Raw genomic sequence first — 26068 nt, forward strand, 5'->3', positions numbered from 1 at the left:
TAAAAATAGCAGCACAATATTGCTTAGAATCAAGGGCAATGGTGAGGACCTTTAATGTTGCAGTGACACATCCATAACCTGAGTGGAAACCAGATTGCATACCCGAGAGAATACTATATACATCAAGAAAGCCAGTCAGTTGATTATTGACAAGTTTTTCCAACACTTTTGATAAACAGGGCAAAATAGAAATAGGCTTGTAACAGTTAGGATCAGCTTGATCTCCCCCTTTAAATTAAGAATGAACTGTGGCTTATTTCCAAGCAATGGGAACCTCCCCAGAAAGGAGAGAAAGGCTTGGCGACGATAGGGGCAGCAACTGGTCTAAACCATCTGACCAAGATGGTTTTTTGGGGTCAAGTTTAAGGAGCTCCTTTAGCACCTCGGACTCAGTGACTGACTGCAGGGAGAAACTTTGTAGCGGGGGAGGGGAAAAAGAGGGAGGAGTATCAGGGATAGTCACATTAGAAGGGGTGGGAGATGAGGAAATATTGGACGGGCAAGGAGGCATGGCTGAGTCAAATAGGAATCTTGGCTTAATGAAGTGGTGATTAAAGAGCTCAGCCATGTGCTTCTTGTCAGTAACAACCACATCATCAACTTTAAGGGACATGGGCAGCTGTGAGGAGGAGGGTTTATTCTCCAGGTCTTTAACCATTTTCCAGAACTTCTTGGGGTTAGACCCACAGAGAGAGAACTGCTCCTTAAAGTAACTAACTCTGGCCTTCCGGATAGCCTGAGTGCACTTATTTCTCATTTGCCTGAACGATAGCCAGTCAGCTTGAGTATGTGTGTGCCGAGCCTTTCGCCAAATGCAATTCTTGAGGTGGAGTAACTCTGCAAGATCACGGTCGAACTAGGGGCTAAACCTGTTTTTAAAGAAGGTCCAAGCGTCTTCGACAGAGGGGATCAAGCTGATTCTATACCATTTTACAGAGGCCAGTTCATGAAGGAAGGCCTGCTCATTAAAGATTTTTAACAAGCGTCTATGTCAAATCAGGACAGGTCGTTTCACTGAGCAGTCATTACGAACACAAGCTGTAAAACAGTGATCACTAAGGTCATTACAGAAAACACCAGACTGATACCTATCAGGATTATTTGTGAGGATAACATCGAGGAGAGTAGCCTTTTCTGGGTGTTTGGAGTCATACCTTGTGGGATTGGTGATAATCTGAGAAAGATTTAGGGAGTCCCATTGCTTTAGGACTTGGTCAGGTGGTTTAAGCATGTCCCAGTTAGTATTGAACTCCCGAACAGAGACCAAACACAGGAAGCACGTGGCCATGGATGTTGACTGCCACTGCCGAGTCCTTTAATTAAAAATTATTATTTACCCTTTATTTATCTAGGCAAGTCAGTTAAGGTCAAATTCTTATTTACAATGACGGCCTACCGTAATGGAGATTACCCATTTTCTTAAATTCGGACCTCGAGGCCAGTAGCAAGGCTGATTTTCCTCCTTTTCCTCTAATCTGGAACTGACTAAAGGAAAACCAGCCTGGGATTTGAGAATCCCTGCCTAACAGCTAATAACTAATTTGGTCATTGCGGAAACCAACAGGGCAGCTTGCCATTGGGAGTAATTGAGCAAACAACTTAATGTTATTACCTCAAATCGATGGTAATAGGTGATTCGATTAGCATTTAATTAAGGATGCAGTATCAAGTCAGAGTTCAGCTGATGAGATTAGTTAGCCTGACAATGTGCTTGACCTCTCCATTCTAGACAAAGTCACATTGATATTGCTTTAGCATTCTTTCCTTGAAGTATGACCTGGAAAATCAAGTCCATCTGTATGGGCCAACTACATTTCAATTCAATCATTTGATCTTCAAGGAAGGAATAAAACATTTGTAAAATGTAGGGGGTTGATTTGAAATTGGCCAGTAGTGAGCCCAAATCAGCTAAGGGAGGTCCATGGATTGGCCACTCACCGAGCTGGCTATGGCACTTCCTGCGTAGACGCTGTCCACTGTTAGGTTTGCTTAGACCTCCAATGAAGATGCTGTTGACCCTCTGTGCCCAGGCCTGCTGGCCCATGTCATCCCTCACTTAACACCGGGGCACTGCCATCTGGTGCTGGGTGGCACTGTCAAGACGCCCAGTGACTGGCAGGTGGGTGAGCCACTGGAACTCCCTGAGAGCCAGACAGAGGAGAGATGGATGAATGATAAAAGAAGAGTGAGTGGCTTATAAAGATAGGAGAGCACATCCAGAATGAAAGCAAGTCAAATAAAAAAGTAGCAAACCGTAAAAAGGTGTTGAAATCAATAAAGCACTTCACAAATGATCCCCATGTGATGGTAGTGGGTGTTGTCTACATCTGAAATCAAACCTTGCTGAGCAGTGGAGGTAATGCATCGTCTAGCTCTCCATTAGTGTCAAATGTATGTGGTCTAAATAAGGGCATAAAGAATAGCTGTCATAATACCACTATCACCTGGATAAATACCAGGCTCTGGTGCCAGACTGTTTCTTCCATTAGGGAAACCAAGCTTTTGCTTTGCTGATAGAACATAAACATGCAATACATTTAGATAAGTATTTTAAATGAGGCATGCTTTTCTTCTCCAAATATTGGGTAACTCCCAGTGCAACTGTGAAAGCAGAGGCATGCTTGGTTTTTCACTCAAGCACAACTGCAGAATGGGACTCACCTTTGGTAAAGCTATGTCAACACAACACCTCAAAGACATTTTCACTGAGAATGTTTTTCCTCAGATTTGTTATTCTGAGAAACGAAATTAAGTAAGTACACAAAGTCTATGAAAAATATACATAACATCTCCTTTAATAACAACCAATACATTGTAATCAATCGTTGACGACACTCGGTTAAAAGTTTCCCTAATTTAAAATTATTACTGTAAAGTTATTTTTCTGGTGCTAATATCAGAGATGCCATTGATAAGTTTCTTACCACTGACAGAGATGTTTGTGGTGAAGGAACAATCCACCATACTTTTCCCTGACTGGATTGATTAGGCCCTGAGGGCCGACAGCCAGCACTGTTCCCATGAGCAGCTGGGAGCGAGCAGAGTGCATTGTGGGATGGGATGTGGCGCTCCTGCCCACTTCGGCAGCTGGGTGATGATGGGCGACACTCCCCTGAGCCTTCTGTGGCCTAGGTCCCTTAAATGGCTGCCTAATGGAAACCAGCCAGCACAGCTGGGTAGAGACTAAATACTAGAGAGAGTGGCCTCTGCATTGGACTGGAACTCCACAGAAAATTGTCATTGCAAAGAAAACAAGGCTGGATCTAAAGCAGGCTAAATGATAAGTTCCAACAGACACACCCAAAGATACCTTGCACCATTGTTAGACCCGAGTGCCAGGGCGAAATCCTAATTTGAGATCAAGTGACGGGCATGCTTCTCAAATTAAGATTCAGCCTGACAAGTTATGAGTTACAAGTCAGTTCTCTGTTCACTATACTCTTCGGAATTTGTGTGACCAAAAACTATTATTGTTGAAAATGTACTGTGCTGTACTGTACTGGGAAGATTTAGCAATTTAACATTTTTAAAACAAAGCCAGACCACAAAGAACTCGCCTAGTTGCTGATCAAAAGCTACAAAAAGGAGTGCAGTAAAGTGAAGAACCATGAAACTGGGACCGACATTTTATGACACAATGTACATTTTAAGTGTTTGTCATTTAGCAGATGCTCTTATCCAGAGCGACTTACAGTAGTGAGTGCATACATTTTAATACTTTTTGTATGCCTGGCAATAGTTTGTTGACTTGAGTGTTCATGTGTGTATGCAACGTGGTCTCAGGGCAATTATTTTATTCTGTACGTAAATCTGTGACACTTCATTTAATATGATATATTGCACTACGTTAGGTTACATTATGAATGGAATACCGGTCGTCAGGGCTTGGAACTGGTTCAGGGAACAGAACCAAAAACTGGAAAATAATGAAAGGAACAGAATCAGAATCTGGAACGGGAATGAAAGTGGTCTATACTGTTTCCGAACAGAACCGTTATTTAAAAAATATGGGAACCGGTTAATAACGTTATTTTGCGTTCCAGGCATTTTTTCTAGTCCCATAAAAAACGCAACAAATTGCCTATGCAAAGCCCTCACTCTGTCACTCAGAAACGTATTCCAGTGTCTGCCTGCCAGCTGAAAATCTTTGCCTGTGTGTGTGCGTGCCCCTCCCCCTCCGAAGCATAAACTACTGTAGCCGACTGACATTACAAGCGACTGACATTACAAGCGTGATTCAGAAATTAGATTAAGGATACTATTGTCATCCCGTTTGGATTTATTAACTACAAAATGGTAAGACGTGTTTTTATTTGAATTCTGGTGCTGCACAAACAGCTTGTTAGCTAGCTAGCTCTGGTCCAACGTTATGCTCTCTTAGAAGTTCAAAGACCTTCAAAGTTCCTTCATAGAAGCCGCTCCTCCATAGGTATAATTCTGTGGGCCCAATTCAGATAATGCATGACTTAACAAGATGCCCAGCGCTTCAATAGAAGCCTCCTCAACCCTCTGTCACTCTCACAATATAAACAATATAAACTTTTTTGTCACGCCTGCTCCCGCTCCCCCTCCCTGGCGCCTGTTTTTGCATTGTCATTATGGATTATTGTGTGTAGATTGATGAGGGAAAAATAACTATTTAATACATTTTAAAATAAGGCTGTAACTTAACAAAATCTGGAAAAAGTAAAGGGGTCTGAATACTTTCCGAAGGCACTGTAACTCAACATATTCTCAAAAAGCATACAAAGGCTGTGTGTACTTAACAGTATATGATTCTTTTATTCATTGTGATGGTGAAAATTGTGTAAGTGTCAAGCCTGCTCCTGTTCCTCCTCGCTGGCGCTCGAAGGCACCAGGCTCCCCAGCATTACGCACACCTGCCTTCCCCCGTCACGCGCATCAGCAATTATTGGACTCAATCACCTGTGTCATTACCTCCCCTATATCTGTCAGTTCCCAAGCTCTGTTCCCCGCTTCAGGATTAATTGTCGTATGTCGTTGTGTTACCCGTGTGTTAACGCTGTTCCTGTCTTGTTCTATGTCTGTTCCTTATTAAATGTTGACTCCCCGTACCTGCTTCTCTAATCCAGCGTCGGTCCTCATAGAATCCTGAAGCCATCAGGGGTGCCTAAGCCAGCTCGTTGGGCTTCCATGCCCTAGTTAGCCCGAGAGGTTTTCTTGTCCCGGTTGGCTCTGCAGGCGTCCACCTCATGTCCGGCCTCAGCCGGACATGAGGTCCAGAGCTTCCGTTGACAGTTCAGAGCTTCCGTTGACAGTTCCCAGTCCAGAGCTTCCGGCGACAGTTCCCAGTCATTTTCTATGGTGGAGTAGGTCAGGGCGTGACTGGGGGGTTAGTCTAGTTTATTATTTATATGTGGGTGTTCTAGTTTTCATGTTTCTATGTTGGTGATTTGTATGATTCCCAATTAGAGGCAGCTGGTAATCGTTGTCTCTATTTGGGGATCATATTTAAGTAGTGTTGGTTCCCACCTGTGTTTGTGAGATATTGAATTTTGAGTAAGTGTATGTAGCACCTCTGTAGTCACGGTTCATTGTTAGTTTATTGTTTATGCTAAGTTTCACTATTAAATAATTATGTGGAACTCAACATCCGCTGCGCTTTGGTCCATTTCTACAAACGAACGTGACAGAATATCCCACCACAACAGGACCAAGCAGCGTGCCCAGGAGGAGAGTGTATCCTGGACTTGGGAGGAGATCCTGGATGGGAAGGGATCCTGGACTTGGGAAGAAATCCTGGCAGGACAGGATCGCCTTCCCTGGCGGGAGACGCAAGGAGAGAAGGGAGAACAGCGACGACGCCGGGGTTTGCGGCCACAAGGAAAGCCCAAAAGACAGCCCAATTTCTTTTTGGGTGGGGGGGGGGGGGGGGGGGGGGGGGGGCTCACGGGGTGGTCGGCGGAGCCGAGGTGTGAACCAGTGACAACATGGGAGGAGGTAGAGAGGTGGTCGGTCGACCCAGGGAGAGTGCCAGAACCCGCCTGGGAGTCAATGGAACAGTGCGAGGAGGGATTACCGGAGAATGGAGTTGGCAAGGAGTTTGCGGCAACGCAGGCATTTGGAGGAGCATGTTAACAGTCCGGTGCAATCTGTGCCGGTCCCACGCATCAGGCCTCCAGTGCGCCTCCCCAGTCCGGTACGTCCTGTGCCTGCTCCTCGCACTCGCCCAGATGTACGCCTCCACAGCCCAGTACGTCCTGTGCTAGCTCCTCGCACTCGCCATGCGAAGTGTGTCATCAAACCGGTACCATTGATGCAGGCTATACGCACCAGGTCTCCGGTGCGCCTTCACAGCCCAGTACATCCTGTTCCTTCTCCCCGCACTCGCCCTGAAGTGCGTGTCACCAGTCCGGTGCCACCTGTACCGGCCCCACGCATCAGGCCTCCAGTGCGCCTCCCCAGTCCAGTACGTCCTGTGCCTCCTCCCCGCACTCGCCCTGAAGTGCGTGTCACCAGTCCGGTGCCACCTGTACCGGACCCACACATCAGGCCTCCAGTGCACCTCCCCAGTCCGGTACGTCCTGTGCCTGCTCCTCGCGCTCGCCCTGAGGTGCGTGTCACCAGTCCGGTACCACCAGTGCCGGCCCCACGCACCAGGCTTCCTGCGACGATCCCCAGTCCAGAGCTTCCGGCGACAGTTCCCAGTCCAGAGCTTCCGGTGACAGTTCCCAGTCCAGAGCTTCCGGCGACAGTTCCCAGTCATTTTCTATGGTGGAGTAGGTCAGGGCGTGACTGGGGGGTTAGTCTAGTTTATTATTTATATGTGGGTGTTCTAGTTTTCATGTTTCTATGTTGGCTTGTATTTGTATGATTCCCAATTAGAGGCAGCTGGTAATCGTTGTCTCTAATTGGGGATCATATTTAAGTAGTGTTTGTTTCCACCTGTGTTTGTGGGATATTGTATTTTGAGTAAGTGTATGTAGCACCTCTGTAGTCATGGTTCGTTATTAGTTTATTGTTTTTGCTAAGTTTCACTATTAAATAATTATGTGGAACTCAACATCCGCTGTGCCTTGGTCCGTTTCTACAAATGAACGTGACACACGCATTGCTTGCGGTACGGTTTTGGAAATATAAGGAACGTATCTTTCATATCAGTGAGAAATAATTTTCAAAACACAAAAGGTTAAATTACTACACACCTTTACATGGCAATATTTCCATGTTACAGCACTTATGTACGGAAAACAGCTTGTTAGCAACTATCTGCATCTCCAAACACCTGTGTGTAAATGGAAGACAGACGCAACAAATGCATTGTCACAGAAAAATACTGTCAGCTGCAACGGTTAAAACCGGTTAAGTATGTGTTTATTTACTGTTTGTGAAATTATTTTGAGGTGATATGAAAGTGGAGGGCTTTATGTTTCTAGAACCGTACCGCAATTGAGAATCGATTTTAGCTTAGATGGAGTATTAGGCTGTTTTGGCTGCCAGAGACAATTCGTCACTAAACAGAACATGTAAGGTCCTTGGACTATAAGGTGTAACGTTAGGCTCCTTTAGTCCATTATTGAGCAATGTTTACCCCCAAATGTTGTAAAGATTTTCAGAGAGCTAGCCAAGCAGTGAGAGAAGCAGACTCCATAGTAGTCTGATTAATCAGGCTGTAATACACAATTAATTGGTATAGACAGCCTGAAAGTAATGCCTGCAAAATTGTATACACCATGCCATGACAATGAAAATGGTATATTCTGAATCAGGGGAGGATGGAGAAAATTCGACACCATTTTTATTTATTTTTTAGATTTTTTTGGAAGATTGAAATCCGAATAAAAAACATGTTGATTGTTCTCCATACTCTTCTGATTTCCGAATATTCTATTTTCATTGGCATGTTTGGTTCATAGCTATTGACGAGAGAAAACCGAATGTATAAAACAAATTTTACCTAGGTGCCAAACTAAACCAAATACCTACCAGCTCTCTAAAAAGTTGTGCAAACAATACTTTCCTTTGCATATTTGTCTCAAATTTCGAGCAGCGGGAGGATAAACCACACAGACTAGTAGTAGATTAAGTTTAAATGTAATTTTATTCAACATTTTTGCTTGTAAGGAACATTTACACGATTGTGCAGGCATTAGTTTCAAGCTGTATCTACCAACTAATTGTCTCTTACAGTCAGATTAATCAAACTAACTCCATAGTAACTGTGCGTGTGATGAAAGGAAAGTGAATGGCAATACAATACCCATGGCCTTAATCAAATAATTGAGCATAAATTATTACACTGAATAGTGAGAGCCAGCCCTTGCCATAATTTATGATTTTCCAGCTAATTTGCATAACCTACCTCAGCCCTGGTCTCAGGTGGTGGTGCAAGATTTAGCAACACTTGTGAGCCAACCGTAATGGATGCCTTCAATGTGAGTAGCACACAAGAAAGCATAAACACAAATGTCCACAAAGTTCTCCAAACTGGAAAATGGCAACCTAAATAGGATCCCCAATCAGAGACAACGATAAACAGCTGCCTCTGATTGGGAACCAATCCAGGCCACCATAGACCTACGTATGCCTAGACTACACACACACACAACCTAGACATACAAAAACCCTAGACCAGACAAAAACACACATACCACCCTCGTCACACCCTGACCTAACCAAAATAATAAAGAAAACAAAGATAACTAAGGTCAGGGCATGACACATGCCCTTCTTTTTATTACAGCATATTGGATGACTGTCATTCATATTCCATTTACCCAGCTCAATGTAACATTGATAGGTTTGGGCTACTACATGATACTCAAAATGTCCCTATACCCATCATGAGGTTGCTACAACCTAGCCTAAGAATGAATGTTTACAACTTAGGTGTACAGGTTGAGAGAAACTTTAGTAATCAAGATGACAGATATTGACACATTCAATACTGCCATGCACACCGCCTAGCTGATCTAAGGTGTAGTCATTAGTCTAAGAGCTGCAAACGAGAGTTTCTATTGGACAAATTCAGGTATGTTTATCCCCATTTCGTTCTGTTTGCTTCCGTTTCACTTTCATAGCAGCCACATGCAAACAGCATGATCCCTTTGATCATTGTATAATTCTTTCTCACATCTACGCGCTCTCCTCCTCCCACCTTTTCCCTTCACTTGTGCGCTTCAGTGCACAACACATCAGCTGTCTGTGACGGGCGAAAAAAAACTTTCCAAGCAAAACCTTCATATGATAACCGCTAACTGCTACACACAGCCTACATAGTTGTCACCATATTAACGTCATAGTCAACAAAGCCACTAGAACTAACGTGTTAGTAAACCTGCTACAATCATGCAGTACAGTATATAATCAGCAGCAAGCAGTTTAGCAGTTACACTGGCGGGCCCCAGTGGCAAGAAATTAATAACACCAAAAGCTTACCTTGACTTGGAAGAGTTCCAGTGTTGGATAGCCATAGCCAGCTAGCTAACATAGCATCCCTCTCTGTTTGAGCTGGGTGTTTGAGTAGGCTAAACTAGCTAGCTGCATTTGCTAGCTAAATAAGTGAAAGGGAAAGGGGGAAAAAATACAACATTTAGTTATCTCTCTCTCTTCTCCTTAATTTTTGAATAAATTAATTAGTTCAAAACTGTTCAACTATTGTCTTTTTCTCTCTTTGAATCAACTACTCACCACATTTTATGCACTGCAGTGCTACATAGCTGTTGCTTATGCTTTCAGTACTAGATTAATTCTCTGATCCTTTGATTGGGTGGACAACATGTCAGTTCATGCTGGAAGAGCTCTGATAGGATGGAGGACCTCCTCCGGAAATTGTCATAATTACTAAGTCTATGGAAGGGGGTGAGAACCACGAGCCTCCTAGGTTTTGTATTGTCAATGTACCCAGAGGAGTACAGAAACTAGCTGTCCTCTGGCTACACCATGGTGCTACCCGACATAGTGTTGTTGAGGTTACAGTAGACTTTCATTGCAAAACAGTGTGTTTTAACCAATTATTTGGTGACATTTTAATATATTTAGTATAGTTTTATCTAAAAACTAACTTTTTTAATGCTTCACTATTTTTATTTTTAGGAATTTCACTGAGGTGGGTGGTCCTCTCCTTCCTCCTCTGAGGATCCTGCACTGATGTAGGTTAATGTTTTAACTGTAACGCCTTGGCAAGAAAGGTTGGTGGGACCTGACCCTCATAGCAGGAAATGAATAAGTAATAATATGGTAATAATTAACGTGCTTGCTAAAGGTACTACTGTTATTCCACATACTAAACTACATACTACAGCTGAAGCAAGCACACACACATTTCTTAAAGAAATACCTTTCTACACCTTATTACAACATTTCCTGCTGTAAGACTATAAAGAACTGTGTTATTGTTTTTTCAAAATGGGTTTCCTGTTGTTGTTATTGTTGTGTTTTTTATTTTCATTTTTTACCATTGAATACTGATATTGATTTGTCTTTTCATGCAATATAAATAACATTATTTGCCCAGATGATTTGCTGTTGAATACATTTTTACATTTTACATTGGCAAAAAGCATTTTTATTCTGAAAATGTAAAGTTATTACACCTGAAAGTTCACTGAAGCAAATGGTCATCTGTCTCGTATTTGCTGTTGAATAAAATGCCCATTTGAAATAGTTGACAGGCCTAGTTTACCTTTGAAGACCACCGTTACAGAAAGTAAACTTTATATCAATAAAGAGTATTTTAATATCCATAATGTGTGAGCCTGTCGAATGGATATATGAAGACATGTCAATTTCCCTAACCCACCAATCACAGACGGTTGCGTGCATCAACACAGCGAAAGGGGGCGGTCTGTTGTCAAAATTTTTGCAGCGCTTCGCAGTGAAGGTAAGAAGCCTGCTAGCTTGCTAATGTCAACTTTATAAAGTTTAGGTAGCTAGATACATAGTTTGTGTTGATAAACTGTGTAGCCACGTTGTCAAAGATAATGTCAACATTGCTGCTGACTTAGTTGACCAACTTGACCTCATTTGGCTATCAGATTTAGCTCGCATGCTAACTGTTAAGCTAGCGACTAAAGCTACTAGTTAGCTAACGTTATTTGGCTGAGAGCGCTGACCTGCAAGTTACTCCTCAGGTCAGTCATCTTTCTATCTCGCTATATTTGGAATTTATTTGGGTTATTTTGATGTAGAAAGTGTGACGAGAACAGGATAATGATCAAAGCATGATGATGGAAAACAGATTAGTAGCTAGCGCGTTAGCCCCTTGGTGTTTGAGTGCAACAAGTAGCTAACGTTAGGTTTTTTAAATTTAATTTTACCTTTATTTAACTAGGCAAGTCAGTTAAAGAACAAATTCTTATTTTCAATGCTAACGTTAGTTGACAGCTCTTTCAGGCTAGATGTCTATGCTTGCTAGCTGACTGGCCACAAATATGTCAACACTGGTTTACATGAACCAACTTGTTGATTTAGCTAGCGATTTAGCTTATTAGTTTTTCTCACATCTATTTTGACTACCGACAACAATTGTCTTCAGCCATAGTTATCCAGACATAAATACTTTGATGTATGAACAAGAACTCAAATTCAATACCTAGTGGTGTTTAGTACCTAGCTACATAGTTCTCACATCTAATTGAAATTAATTGAGCTGCCTGCCATCTGCTTTGACTTTACATGCCCCTAGATTAAGTGATAGTTACAGATAATCCACACTGCAGGAAAACCAACATACTCAAATTTGACTAATCCTGTTGCCTAATCAGCTAGCTAACTCCATCCAACAATAGTATTACAGTGGTACTATAGTCTTTTCAGAGATGTACTGTGATTTCAAAAGTTGTGACACATTTTTTACTTACCACAGCAGCTGTTCGTGCTACCATGGCCTCTTCGGGATTTCGGGGTGACGTTTCCCAGGTGCGTGGCGGCCGTGACCCCGTCTTCTCTGAGGCCATCAACCAGAAGATGCGTGTCCCAGACCGGCTGAGAGTGGGGCCAGGCATGGGACAGGGATGGGAAGAGGCGAGGCAGGGGCGTGCTGAGCGTCCCGCTTCCTATAGCATGCACATCCCAGACAGGCTGTCTCTCACAGGTGGGTGCATGTCTGGTCTGTAGGTAGGCCTATTAATAAATACAAAACGGGAGGTATTTTATGTGTCTTAAGTTAGAAGTGGAGTTGGGATAGAATGGAGACAGGTCAGAAGAACAACTCCTTTAGCCACTTTACAATGCTGGATATAAAGCTCTTTAGATTTTATCAAGATTTGAGTCTGAGCAGTCATGGGATCTTTGTGTGAGTTCCTTTCATATCTGTGTTCTGATACCTCTGACTTACTAATAGATGCCCCGGATATGAGCCCCCGTCCACTGTTCACATCATCCAAGCACAACTCAGCCCTCCCCCTGGGGCTTGCATGGGAGGCACAGCAGCAAGGTGCCTGGGACAGAGACCCCTACATGAGGGAACCAGTGCAGGTATCTGAGACTGCAGACTGGACTTTTTGTTTGGGAACAAGTTGTCTGACAATAATTGGATGAGTGTAGTGTGACTGATGCATGCAGTGTTAAGCCATTGCTCAGAGTATCATTCTTCAGAGCTGTTTAAATGATTCAATATGCAGACACCACCTGGGTTGAAACATTACCAGCCACTTCCATCTGGTCCTACCCTCACCATCTAACTCATGTTACTCTTTCTCTCTCCTATGACAGAGTCCCCTGCGGAGGTCCTACAGTGACCAGGCTTTTGGCAGGAGTGACCCTGACACCCCCACCTCCAAACAGGCACTGCACACCCCCACCTTGTAAGTACAAGACACATTGGATTAAACACTAATTAACTCTTTCTGGGAAGCCTGTGATTGTCACTATAACAATCCAGCTCTTTCCTTGGACCAGCGAGGGGGATTACATGTCCAACGCTTCCTGATAAGCGGAGAAAAAAAGCTCCCAAAACACATGGTGCCTAATGTTTTCAGAACCCTTCACTTTAAAACACAACGTTTGTTGGTTTTTATCACCTTGTGTACGAAACAACTTGGCTGTATGTAAGCATAGTAGCTTTATTTTTTACCCTTGTTCAGTCTTTCAGCACAACGCTTGCCTGCCCTTTCAAACCTGGAACCTTTCAGAAAGGCACAAAGGAAAAGTTGCATTGTCGGCTTGGGACACTCTAAATTCTATTAACTTTGCACTGCCTGAGGCCCATACTGCTATGTCCTCCTCCTTTTGAGTTGTGTTTCCAGCGGAGGGAGACAAACATTGGTTCCTCTCATCTCTAGCCTCTCCTTATACAGTTGAAGTCAGAAGTTTACATACACTTAGGTTGGAGTCATTAAAACTTGTTCTTCAACCACTCCACACATTTCTTGTTAACAAACTATAGTTTTGGCAAGTGGCTTAGGACATCTACTTTGTGCATGACACAAGTCATTTTTCCAACAATTGTTTATAGATTATTTCACTTATAATTCACTATCACAATTCTAGTGGGTCAGAAGTTTACATGCACTAAGTTGACTGTGCCTTTAAACAGCTTGGAAAATTCCAGAAAATTGTCATGGATTTAGAAGCTTCTGATAGGCTAATTGACATCATTTGAGTCAATTGGAGGTGTAGCTGTGGATGTATTTCAAGGCCTACCTTCAAACTCAGTCCCTCTTTGCTTGACATCATAGGAAAATCAAAAGAAATCAGCCAAGACCTCAGAAGAAAAATTGTAGACGTCCACAAGTCTGGTTCATCCTTGGGAGCAATTTCCAAACGCCAGAAGGTACCACGTTCATCTGTACAAATAATACTACACAAGAATAAACACCATGGGACCACGCTGCGTCATACCGCTCAGGAAGGAGACGCGTTCTGTCTCCTAGAGATAACTATATCCACAGTAAAACGAGTCCTATATCGACATAACCTGAAAAGCTGCTCAGCAAGGAAGAAGCCACTGCTCCAAAACCGCTATTAAAAAAAAGCCAGACTACGGTTTGCAACTGCACATGGGGACAAAGATTGTATTTTTTGGAGAAATGTCCTCTGGTCTGATGAAACAAAAATATAAATGTTTGGCCATTTATTATGACCATCATTATGTTTAGAGGAAAAAGGGGGAGGCTTGGGGTGGCAGCATGTTGTGGGGGTGCTTTGCTGCAGGAGGGACTAGTGGACTTCACAAAATATATGGCATCATGAGGAAGGACAATTATGTGGATATATTGAAGCAACATCTCAAGATATCAGTCAGGAAGTTAAAGCTTGTTCACAAATGGGTCTTCCAAATGGACAATGACCCCAAGCATACTTCCAAAGCTGTTGCAAAATGGCTTAAGGACAACAAAGTCAAGGTATTGGAGTGGCCATCACAAAGCCCTGACCTAAATCCCATAGAAAAGTTGTGGGCAGAACTGAAAAAGTGTGTGTGAGCAAGGAGGCCTACAAACCTGACTCAGTTACACCAGCTCTGTCAGGAGCAATTGGCCAAAATTCGCCCAACTTATTGTGGGAAGCTTGTGGAAGGCTACCCAAAACATTTGACCCAGGTTAAACAATTTAAAGGCAATGCTACCAAATACTAATTGAGTGCATGTAAACTTCTGACCCACTGGGAATGTGATGAAAGAAATAAAAGCTGAAAGAAATCATCTCTACTGTTATTCTGACATTTTCACATTCTTAAAATAAAGTGGTGATCCTAACTGACCTAAGACAAGGAATTTCTTTTAAAAAACGGAGTATAAATGTATTTGGCTAAGGTGTATGTAAACTTCCGACTTCAACTGTATGTAGGTTATATTTGAGGCAGCGTGAAGCCAGGCAGACGGTCAGTCATGTGAGTCAATTGAAGTTATGTGGTGTATGTGGCCTTGTCACTATGCTTGGTAACAGTTGTGCCCCTCTTTGTCTAACCTCTGTCTTTTGTGGTGACCCTACCCACCCCCACCCCTCCCTCGTGGCTGTTATAGTCGTGGCGGTGCAGGATGCCCCCCTAAGCGCTCCGCTGCTGCTGCAAACCCCATGCCCCTGGGGCTCCCTGCCATCCCACCCAGCCACCTGTCCCCAACGACCATGCTACAGGCCGCCAAGGAACTGGGCCAGCAGGCCTCACAGCGCCTCCTGCAGACTGTCACACAGAAATACAGGTTAGGGGCTAGAGGCAACTCCTACCTTCTCCGTCCTGAATGACCCCTGCCTACATCTTAACAAATGGCACCTAACCTCCTTCCATTCCTTCCTTGCTTTGGCTTGCATGTCTCTCCTTACACTACTAATTCAAATTTTCTTTGCAAGGCTTTTTCTTCAAGATATGGATTATGTCTCAAAGCCTTTGCTTCGAGATAAGGATACATTATTTTCTTCATGATAACTTCCATTACTCACAACCTTTGTTGAATCATAGTGTTAATCAATTACTGACTAATCCTTTACCTTGATGAACTGTCCCGAAGCACTCTAAACTCTGCTTGTCACTTCTCCCTGCTTATCTCTTGCTTCGGGTAGTAGTTTCCAGTAGGCACAGATCTTGGATCAGCTCACCCTCCCATAATACTAACCTCAGCCTTTACAGACAATGGAAAACTGACCTTAGATCAGCATCCATGGGGCAACTTCATCCTACTACTGCTTTATGCTGGCTTTTGTTGTCTTCTGGTTGCTTTTTCCTCTTTCTGGATCCCTCCCTGTTGTTCCTCTGCCTTGTTTTGAAGGCCCCTTTGCAGACTGTGGTCTCTCCCTGGTTTAAAGGTTCAGTTATCCTGAACACCCGACGACTGCTGTGGTCGAGGCACCTCCTGTGTACGTTGAACCAGCCAGGAAAAGGTGATAAGTTCTGGCAAGCCATTTACTGTTATTGGGTGTGTACCGGGGTTTGAAGAAACCCTAATTTCAGAAGCATAAAGTATTTAAGTGTGGTGTGTGCATGCGCCATTTACATGTATACCTGTGTGTGTGGTTGGCAGTGTCATGCAGGACTCCTGGATGAGCCCAGATGATGAGGGAAGTGCCGCAGCTGTGGAGTTCATCGTACTCAGGAGACAGGTAATCAGGCTAATTACCCCTTTACTGTTAGTGTTGCCGTACTCTTTGGTTCTGTCCATGCCGCCAGGTTGTGTAGCCAGTGTTTTACCAGTAGATGGAGCCAGAAGCCATATCTTCTATATTTTCTTCTGGCCATTGTCGAGGGACTAATATTGCTTGTGTTATGGATACTTGTATGTTGTATTTATGTAAGTTGTCTTTTCTCAAACAGGCTCAGAAATCGAGGCCATCTTTACACTACGCCAAATGCTGTGTAAAAATAATCGGTTACTTACAGTATAATGAGTAAGATGGCACCGACAGACATGGCAGCTCTGCTTCTAGCTCCTCAGCAACTTTGCAGTATTTTGTTTTTGTGTGTGTTATTTCTTACACTATTAGCCCAGAATGTTTTTTGCGTTATTACATACAGCCGGAAAGAACTCTTGGGTATCAGAGCGGCGGTAACTTGCCAGCATTACGATCAGGAATACGACTTTCCCGATTTGGATCCTTTGTTTGCACAAAGCAATTGAACTTATCCCAGCGGCTGCTCTAAGACGCTGCTGGCGATGAAGAGGTAATCGGAGTAGACTTCTCGTCCAACTCGGGAGGTGGGCACACCATCCACTGCTTCCGAGTATATTACTCGCTAATGTTCAGTCTCTGGACAATAAAGTAGACGAGCTCAGGGCGAGGATCTCCTTCCAGAGAGACATCAGGGACTGTGACATACTTTGTTTCACGGTATCATGGCTCTCTCCGGATATACTGTCTCCGTCCCTACAGCCAGCTAGGTTCTCGGTACACCGCGCAGACAGGAATAAAGAACTATCCCGGAAGATTGGCGGTGGTGTGTTTCATGATTAACCACTCATGGTGTGATTTGTGATAACGTACAGACACTCAAGTCCTTTTGTTTACGAAACCTAGAATACCTCACAATCAAATGCTGACGGTATTACATCTCAAGAGAATTCTCTTCGGTTATAGTCACAGCTGTGTATATTCCCCCTCAAACCGATACCACGACAGCCCTCAAGGAACTACACTGGACTTCATGCAAACTGGAAAGCACATATCCTGAGGCCGCATTTATTGTAGCTGGGGATTTTAACAAACCAAATGAGGAAAACGCTACCAAAGTTCAATCAATACATTGACTGCAGTACTTGTGCTGGGAAAACACTTGACCACTGCTATTCTCTCTTCCGGGATGCCTACAAGGCCCTCCCTTCGGCAAATCAGTTCACGACTCCATTTTGCTCCTCCCTTCCTATAGGCAGAAACTCAAACAGGAAGTACCTGTGCTAAGGACTATTCAACGCTGGTCTGACCAATCGGAATCCATGCTTCAAGATTGTTTTGATCACGTGGACTGGGATATGTTATGGGTAGCCTCGGATAATATCGTTGAGTTATACACGGACACGGTGACAGAGTTCATTAGGAAGTGTATAGGGGATGTTGTTCCCACTCTGACGACTAAAACCTACCCAAACCAGAAACCGTGGATAGATGGCAGATTTCGCACGAAGCTGAAAGCGCGAACCACCGCATTTAACCATGGCAAGGTGACTGGGAATATGGACGAATACAAACAGTGTAGTTATTCCCTCCATAAGGCAATCAAACAGGCAAAACATCAGTACAGAGACCAAGTGGAGTCGCAGTTCAACGGCTGACACGAGACGTATGTGGCAGGGTCTACAGACAATCACGGATTACAAAGGGAAAACCAGCCACGTCGCAGACACCGACGTCTTGCTCCCAGACAAGCTGAACACCTTCTTCGCCCGCTTTGAGGATAACACGGTGCCATCGACGCGGCCTGCTCCCAGGGACTGTGGGCTCTCATTCTCCGTGGCCGACATGAGTAAGACATTAAGCCTGTTAACACTCGCAAGGCTGCCGGCCCAGACGGCATCCCTAGCCGCGTTCTCAGAGCATGCGCAGACCAGCTGGCTGGAGTGTTTACGGACATATTCAATCTCTCCCTATCCCAGTCTGCTGTCCCCACTTGCTTCAAGATGTCCACCATTGTTCCTGTACCCAAGAAAGCAAAAGTATCTGAACTGACTATCACCCCATAGCACCCACTTCTGTCATCATGAAGTGCTTTGAGAGGCTAGTTAAGGATCATATGACCTCTACCTTACCTGACACCCTAGACCCACTTCAATTTGCTTACCGCCCCAATAGATCTACAGACGATGCAATCGCCATTGAACTGTACACTGCCTTATCCGACCTGGACAAGAGGAATACCTATGTAAGAATGCTGTTCATTGACTAGCTCAGCCTTCAACACTATAGTACCCTCCAAGCTTATCAAGCTCGGAGCCCTGGGTCTTAACCCTTCCCTGTGCAACTGAGACCTGGACTTCCTGAAGGTCTGCCCCCAGGTGGTGAAGGTTGGAAACAACATCTCCACTTCACAGATCCTCAACACAGGGGCACCACAAGGGTGTGTACTCAGCCCCCTCCTATACCCCCTGTTCACCCATGACTGTGTGGCCACACACAATCCTCCAACTCGATCATCAAGTTTGCAGACAACACAACCATAGTTTGCCTGATTACCAACAATGACGAGACAGCCTACAGGGAGGAGATGAGGGCCCTGGCGGAGTGGTGCCAGGAAAATAACCTCTCCCTCAACGTCAACAAACGAAGGAGCTGATCATGGACTTCAGGATAAAGCAGAGGGAGCACGCCCCTATCCACATTGACGGTACCGCAGTGAAGGTGGAAAGCTTCAAGTTCCTCGGCGTACACATCACTGACGATCGAAATGGTCCACCCACACAGACAGTGTGGTGAAGAAGGCACAACAGCACCTCTTCAATCTCAGGAGGCTGAAAAAATTTGGCTTGGCCCCTCACAAACTTTTACAGATGCATAATTGAGAGCATTCTGTCGGGCTGTATCACCGCCTGGTACGGCAACTGCACCAATCGCAGTCTCAGGGCTCTCCAGAGGGTGGTGCGGTCTGCCCAGCGCATCACCTGGGGCACACTCCCTGCCTTCCAGGACACCTACTACACCCGATGTCACAGGAAGGCCAAAAAGATCATCAAGGACATCAACCACCCGATCCACAGCCTGTTCACCCCGCTATCATGAAGGCGAGGTCAGTACAGGGCATCAAAGCTGGGGCCGAGAGACAGAAGCTGTTTTTCAATCTCAAGGCCATCGGACTTTTAAATAGCCATCACTAGCCGGCTACCACCCGGTTACTCAACCCTGCACCTTAGAGGCTGCTGCCCTATATACATAGACATGGAATCACAGGTCACTGTAATAATGGAACACTTGTCACTTTTAATAATGTTTACATAGTAATTTCATATGTGTATATACTGTATTCTATTCTACTGTATTTTAGTCAATGCCACTCCGACAATGCTCATCCTAATATTCATATATTTCTTAATTCCATTTTACTTTTAGATTTTTGTGTATTGTTGTGACTTGTTAGATATTATTTTATAAGAATCATTGACCTCATCCCGTCGGTTGAGGATGCCTGGTTGTTCTTTAAAAATCATTTCCTCACCATCTTAAATAAGCATGCCCCTTTCAAAAAATGTAGAACTAATGTAGAACCAGTCAGGTCTGGTTCACTCCAGACCTGACTGCCCTCAACCAGCACAAAAACATCCTGTGGCGGACTGCACTAGCATCGAGTAGTCCCCGCGATATGCAACTTTTCAGGGAAGTCAGGAACCAGTACACGCAGTCAGTTAGGAAAGCAAAGGCTAGCTTTTCCAAACAGAAATTTGCATCCTGTAGCTCTAACTCCAAAAAGTTTTGGGACACTGTAAAGTCCATGGAGAATAAGAGCACCTCCTCCCAGCTACCCACTGCACTGAAGCTAGGCAACACTGTCACCACCGATAAATCCACGATAATATAGAATTTCAGTAAGCATTTCTCTACGGCTGGCCATGCTTTCCTCCTGGCTACCCCAACCCCGGCCAACAGCTCCGCAACCCCCGCAGCTACTTGCCCAAGCCTCCCCAGCTTCTCCTTCACCCAAATCCAGATAGCAGATGTTCTGAAAGAGCGGCAAAACCTGGACCCATACAAATCAGCTGGGCTAATCTGGACCCTCTCTTTCTAAAATGATCCGCCACCATTATGAAAGATTGGAAAGCTGCCGCGGTCATCACCCTCTTCAAAGGGGGAGACACTCTAGACCCAAACTGTTACAGACCTATATCCATCCTACCCTGCCTTTCTAAAGTCTTCGAAAGCCAAGTTAATAAACAGATCACTGACCCTTTTGAATCCCACCGTACCTTCTCTGCTGTGCAATCAGGTTTCCGAGCTGGTCACGGGTGCACCTCAGCCACGCTCAAGGTCCTAAAAACGATATCATAACCTCCATCGATAAAAGACAGTACTGTGCAGCCGTCTTCATCAACCTGGCCAAGGCTTTCGACTCTGTCAATCACCGTATTCTTATCGGCATGACTGCTTCGCCTGGTTCAACAACTAATTCTCAGAGTTCAGTGTGTCAAATCGGAGGGCCTGTTTTCCGGACCTCTGGCAGTCTCTATGGGGGTACCACAGTGTTCAATTCTCGGGCCGACTCTTTTCTCTGTATATATCAACGATGTCGCTCTTGCTGCGGGTGATTTTCCTGATCCACCTCTACGCAGACGACACCATTCTGTATACATCTGGCCCTTCTTTGGACACTGTGTTAACAAACCTCCAAACGAGCTTCAATGCCATACAACACTCCTTCCGTGGCCTCCAACTGCTCTTAAACGCTAGTAAATGCATGCTCTTCAACCGTTCGCTGCCCACACCCACCCGCCCGACTAGCATCACTACTCTGGACGGTTCTGACTTTGAGTATGTGGACAACTACAAATACCTAGGTGTCTGGCTTGACTGTAAACTCTCCTTCCAGACTCACATTAAGCATCTCCAATCCAAAATTACATCTAGAATCGGCTTCCTATTTCGCAACAAAGCCTCCTTCACTCACGCCACCAAACATACCCTCGTAAAACTGACCATCCTACTAATCCTCGACTTCGGCGATGTCATTTACAATATAGCCTCCAACACTCTACTCCGCAAACTGGATGCAGTCTATCACAGTGCCATCAGTTTTGTCACCAAAGCCCCATATACCACCCACCACTGCGACCTGTACGCTCTCGTCGGCTGGCCCTTGCTACATATTCGTCGCCAGACCCACTGGCTCCAGGTCATCTATAAGTCTTTGCTAGGTAAAGCTCCGCCTTCTCAGCTCACTGGTCACGATAACAACACCCACCCGTAGCACGCGCTCCAGCAGGTATATCTCACTGGTCATCCCCAAAGCCAACACCTCGTTTGGCCGCTTTTCTTTCCAGTTCTCTGCTGCCAATGACTGGAACGAATTGCAAAAATCTCTGAAGTTGGAGACTTATATTTCCCTCACTTAACTTTAAACATCAGCTAACCGATCGCTGCATCTGTACACAGCCCATCTGTAAATAGTCCATCCAATCTACCTACCTCATCCCCATATTGTTTTTATTTACTTTTTTGCTGTTATGTACACCAGTATTTCTACTTGCACATCTATCATTCCAGTGTTCATTTGCTAAATTGTAATTACTTGGCTACTATGGCCTATTTATTGCGTTCCCTCCTCACGCCATTTGCACACACTGTATATACTTTTTTCCCCTATTGTGTTATTGACTGTACGTTTGTTTATTCCATGTGTAACTCTGTGTTGTTGTTTGTGTCGCACTGCTTTGCTTTATCTTGGCCAGGTCGCAGTTGTAAATGAGAACTTGCCTACCTGGTTAAATAAAGGTGAAAAAAAACCTCCCGGGTGGCGCAGTGGTCTAGGGCACTGCATCGCAGTGCTAGCTGCGCCACCAGAGTCTCTGGGTTCGCGCCCAGGCTCTGTCGCAGCCGGCCGCAACCGGGAGGTCCGTGGGGCGACGCACAATTGGCATAGCGTCGTCCGGGTTAGGGAGGGTTTGGCCGGTAGGGATATCCTTGTCTCAGTATGTAAAAAAAAATGTATGTAATAAAATGTATGCACTCTACTGTAAGTCGCTCTGGATAAGAGCGTCTGCTAAATGACTAAAATGTAAATGTAAATGTAAATGTATGGAACTTCCATCTCATATTGCTCAAATTAACAGCAAACCTGGTTTCCAAAAACAGATGAAGCAACACCTTGTGGCACAACGCCTCTCCCCTATTTGACCTATATAGTTTGTGTGTATGCATTGATATGTAGGCTATGTGTGCCTTTTTAAAAATCTGTAGTTCTGTCTTTGAGCTGTTATTGTCTAATGATGTTCTGTATTATGTTTCGTGTGGACTCCAGGAAGAGTAGCTGCTGCTTTTGCAACAGCTCATGGGGATCCTAATAAAATACCAAATATTACTGCACTATTGGGACTAGGAACACAAGCATTTTGCTACACCCGCAATACAATCTGTAAATATGTGACCAATAAGATTTGATTATAACAGATCAGCACCGTTCTCTCGTGTCCAGGTGGTAAAGATGAGTCGTCGTCTGGCGGGTCTGGAAAGGCAGAATGCTGAATGCAGACAGACGGAGCTGGTGCTCTTCTCCCTGCTCATTTCTGCCTGCCTGCTCAACGGATGGCTCTGGATACGCAGATAACAGACACACACGTCATTCAAACAGCCCACTCATCTGCACTACAACCCTAGGTCCACTCCAACCAGCTACTTTGCTCAACTCTGCATTATACATCCACTCAGCTGGGTATTCCAGTGCACTTATTTACACACACATGTTGGTGTTAGATGCTGAGCACCTATTGTTTAAAATGGCATCTCATCTCCTTTATTTCAAGGCCAGGGGAGGAAAGGAAGCTGTTTGGACCACTTAAGTAGGGAAAGTTCATCCATTTTTACATGTGGCCTTATTTTCACTCTTTCTGTTCTTGTAGTTGATTCCCAAACTTTGAAATGTTTTATTTGTTTCCTTACAGAGAAAATTGGTTGTCATCACTTGTCATTGACTATAATGCAATATCCAAATATGTCTAAAGCATATTGGAAAACACTCCACATTACATAAGAATCCCATTTTGAATGTCTCTTTACTCAGTTTAAAAAAAAGTCCACTGTGCCATAAATCCATGTTTGAATGGTTCTGTTTACAACAAAAATATGGATTTATTGGGACAGTTAAATAAATATTGAGAGCAGAAACATAATTTGGAATGGGATATGAAATGTAAATTTTCTCTTAACGAAAGGTATATAATAAACAAACTGTTTGGGTATCAACTACAAACACAGAAAGTGAAAATAAGTAATTTAAATGTAAAAATCGGTGAACTTCCCCTTTAAGTAGGGACTGAGAGTTAGTGTGCAAAGGTAAAAAAAAAGAATATTGTCAAGGTGGATGCGGGCCAATTTCAACATAATCAGGGATTGATTCATGATTAAAGGATTGGCTGTCTGTGACCTGGACAGCTAGTGTTTACCACGGCTGGAGGAGGTGATGGTGTTACTGCAGAAGCGCTGCTACATTCTGGTGGCTAGGTTGGATAATCAGATTCACGTCATAGGTCTGTCAAAACACAACTTGTGTATACTTTTAACATTTGAATGTAGTTGGTAGTCTCTTCCCATAGCCACTGTATCTGGGGGTGGATCGCCACAAGTCAGTTGGTAACAGGTCTGAAGTATCTAGTAAACTATTATGGCATGATTTACTTGGAACTCTTCAGATCTAAAGAAGCCTAAATTGTAATCAGTTGCAGACAGTACATAGGTAATAAGGTTCTTCTGTAAGACCTACACTATATATACAAAAGTATGTGGACACCCCTTCAAACTATTTCAGCCACACCCGTTGCTGACAGGTGTATAGAATTGAGCACACAGCCATGTAATCTCCATAGACGGACAGACGGAAAAATCGTCAGTCCTCGGTTGCAACACTCACTACTGAGTTAAAAACTGCCTCTGGAAGCAACATCAACACAATTAAATGGGTTTCCATGGCCAAGCAGCCACACAAGCCTAAGATCACCATGCCAAGCGTCAGCTGGAATGGTGTAAAGCTCGCCGCCATTGGACTCTGGAGCAGTGGAAACGCGTTCTATGGAGTGATGAATCACATTTCACCATCTGGCAGACCGACAGACTAATCTGGGTCTGGCGGAGAACGCTACCTGCATAGTGCCAACTGTAAAGTTTGGAGTAATAGTCTGGGGCTGTTTTTCATGGTTCGGGCTAGGCCCCTTAGTTCCAGTGAAGGGAAATCTTAACGCTAAAACATACAATGACATTCTAGACAATTCTATGCTTCCAACTTTGTGGCAACAGTTTGGGGAAGGCCCTTTCCTGTTTCAGCATGACAATGCCCGCGTGCACAAAGCGAGGTCCATACAGAAATGGTTTGTGGAAGAACTTGACTGGCCTGCATTGAGCCCTGACCAACCACATCGAACACCTTTGGAATTAATTGGAACGCCGACTGCGAGCCAGGCCTAATCGCCCAACATCAGTGCCTGACCTCTCTAATGCCTGAATGGAAGAACGTCCCTGCAGCAATGTTCCAACATCTAGTGGAAAGCTCTCCCAGAAGAACGGAGGCTGTTATTGCAGCAAAGGGGGGACCAACTCCATATTAATGCCCATGATTTTTAAATGAAATGTTTGACGAGCAGGTGCACACATACTTTTAGTCATGTAGTGTATATTTAATCAAGACTTCAATGGCTTGGAACTTAAGTTTATATATGCAGTCATGTTTTTCACAGAAGTCCAATTATGTTAATCACAATGAATGTACATGTTGCACTAATTTATTGCATGGGCTTTATTTTTCAATTTTTGAAGTTGCACAGGCTTTTCTTGTACATGTATTTAATAAATTAGATTTGATATAATGTTGAGTGAGGTTTGTGTTGTCTGTTGGGTCTTTCAACTGCTTGAACCTTAGTCTAGACCACCCAATTTAAATCAATGTGTAGTATACATTCCAATAGAGCATAATGCACAGAACGAACATGAGTCGCATTGTATATTTATTTATTAAAAAAATTAAATTAATTCTAAACCAAGAGAACTCACTTTCTGAAACATTTGGAAAGTCATTATTTGGAACATTGTCAAGAGAACATCATAGTGAAACCACACAGAAACGGCATGAGATGATTTTTGTAAAAAAAAAAATCTTGATTAGAATTAATTTAATTCAACATGAATGGCGATTGTACAGCAGCGTCTATTGTATGGACTTTGTGAAAATGCACCAAAATACTAGAAGACCTTGCATCTTTAAAGATAGTTGGTGAGTTTACCAGTACCATCTACAACTTGATTGATCACAAACATTAATACAAAGTTGGATGAGAATCATTCCCATCACCACACTGATAAGGCAGGTCTGCAGGCACTTATTGCTCACTTTGTGACTTAAACATGTAAATGTTAAACACTTGTAATATGAGAACTTGTGAAATTGTCTGTTGTTTAACAGTAATGGATACAGCACATCTTTTTTGGCTCCTGGCTCAGAACACAGAGGGCCTTATGATTTAGGGTTGAAATTTGAAGCAAGACTCAAGGACTGGCCTTCGGGTGGGACAACAAAAAGTTGCCATCAGAACAGATTAAGTGGAATACCTTTGCTTTAAGAGTTGAATTAATTTAAGTATAAATAACATATTCTGAAGCTTCAGGTACAGGCTGGTACAGTCCCTGATAATGGGGACTTTGAAATGTCCATATGACTGTCAGTCATACCACGAGAGAACATTTAATGCTCTCCCAATAAGTTGAATATTAAAATCTATTGGCCTTTTGAAAATGTAACCATTGAACATTTTCGATTTACATACGGTAAAACAGCAAGTGCAACTGATAGTCATCCAAATGAGGCAGGCAGGGATGGATTACCGAACGGGCACGCAGGGCATGTGTCCCCCACTTCCCCAAAAAACTAAAAATACATTTGGGGGGTTGGGGCCCCATGAGGTCAGGGGGCCCCCAAATAGTATATGGTAGCAAAATGTGTAGAATAGCAGGAAATTTGCTTTAAAACGGCAAAATCTTCTCAGCCTCATGGCAAAAT

General features: G+C 43.8%; 1 protein-coding gene across 3 annotated transcripts; it reads left to right on the plus strand.

The window, feature by feature from the left end:
- The first annotated feature begins 10804 nt into the window (after nt 1-10804).
- LOC120057027 (mitochondrial fission factor) lies at nt 10805-24009 on the plus strand. Of its 3 annotated transcripts, none has more exons than XM_039005385.1 (8): nt 10805-10843; nt 11828-12055; nt 12305-12438; nt 12676-12767; nt 14925-15101; nt 15703-15777; nt 15918-15996; nt 22502-24009. In XM_039005385.1, the coding sequence occupies exons 2-8, from the start codon at nt 11845-11847 to the stop codon at nt 22631-22633; spliced, it is 900 nt and encodes a 299-aa protein (XP_038861313.1). In that variant the 5' UTR covers nt 10805-10843; nt 11828-11844; the 3' UTR covers nt 22634-24009. The 3 variants fall into 3 exon arrangements, with proteins under 3 accessions (XP_038861313.1, XP_038861316.1, XP_038861315.1); XM_039005387.1 differs by lacking the exon at nt 10805-10843 and adding an exon at nt 10850-11093; XM_039005388.1 differs by lacking the exon at nt 15703-15777.
- The last annotated feature ends 2059 nt before the right edge of the window (nt 24010-26068 follow it).

Source organism: Salvelinus namaycush, chromosome 12 (assembly GCF_016432855.1).
Source record: "Salvelinus namaycush isolate Seneca chromosome 12, SaNama_1.0, whole genome shotgun sequence".
Lineage (NCBI taxonomy): Eukaryota > Metazoa > Chordata > Actinopteri > Salmoniformes > Salmonidae > Salvelinus > Salvelinus namaycush.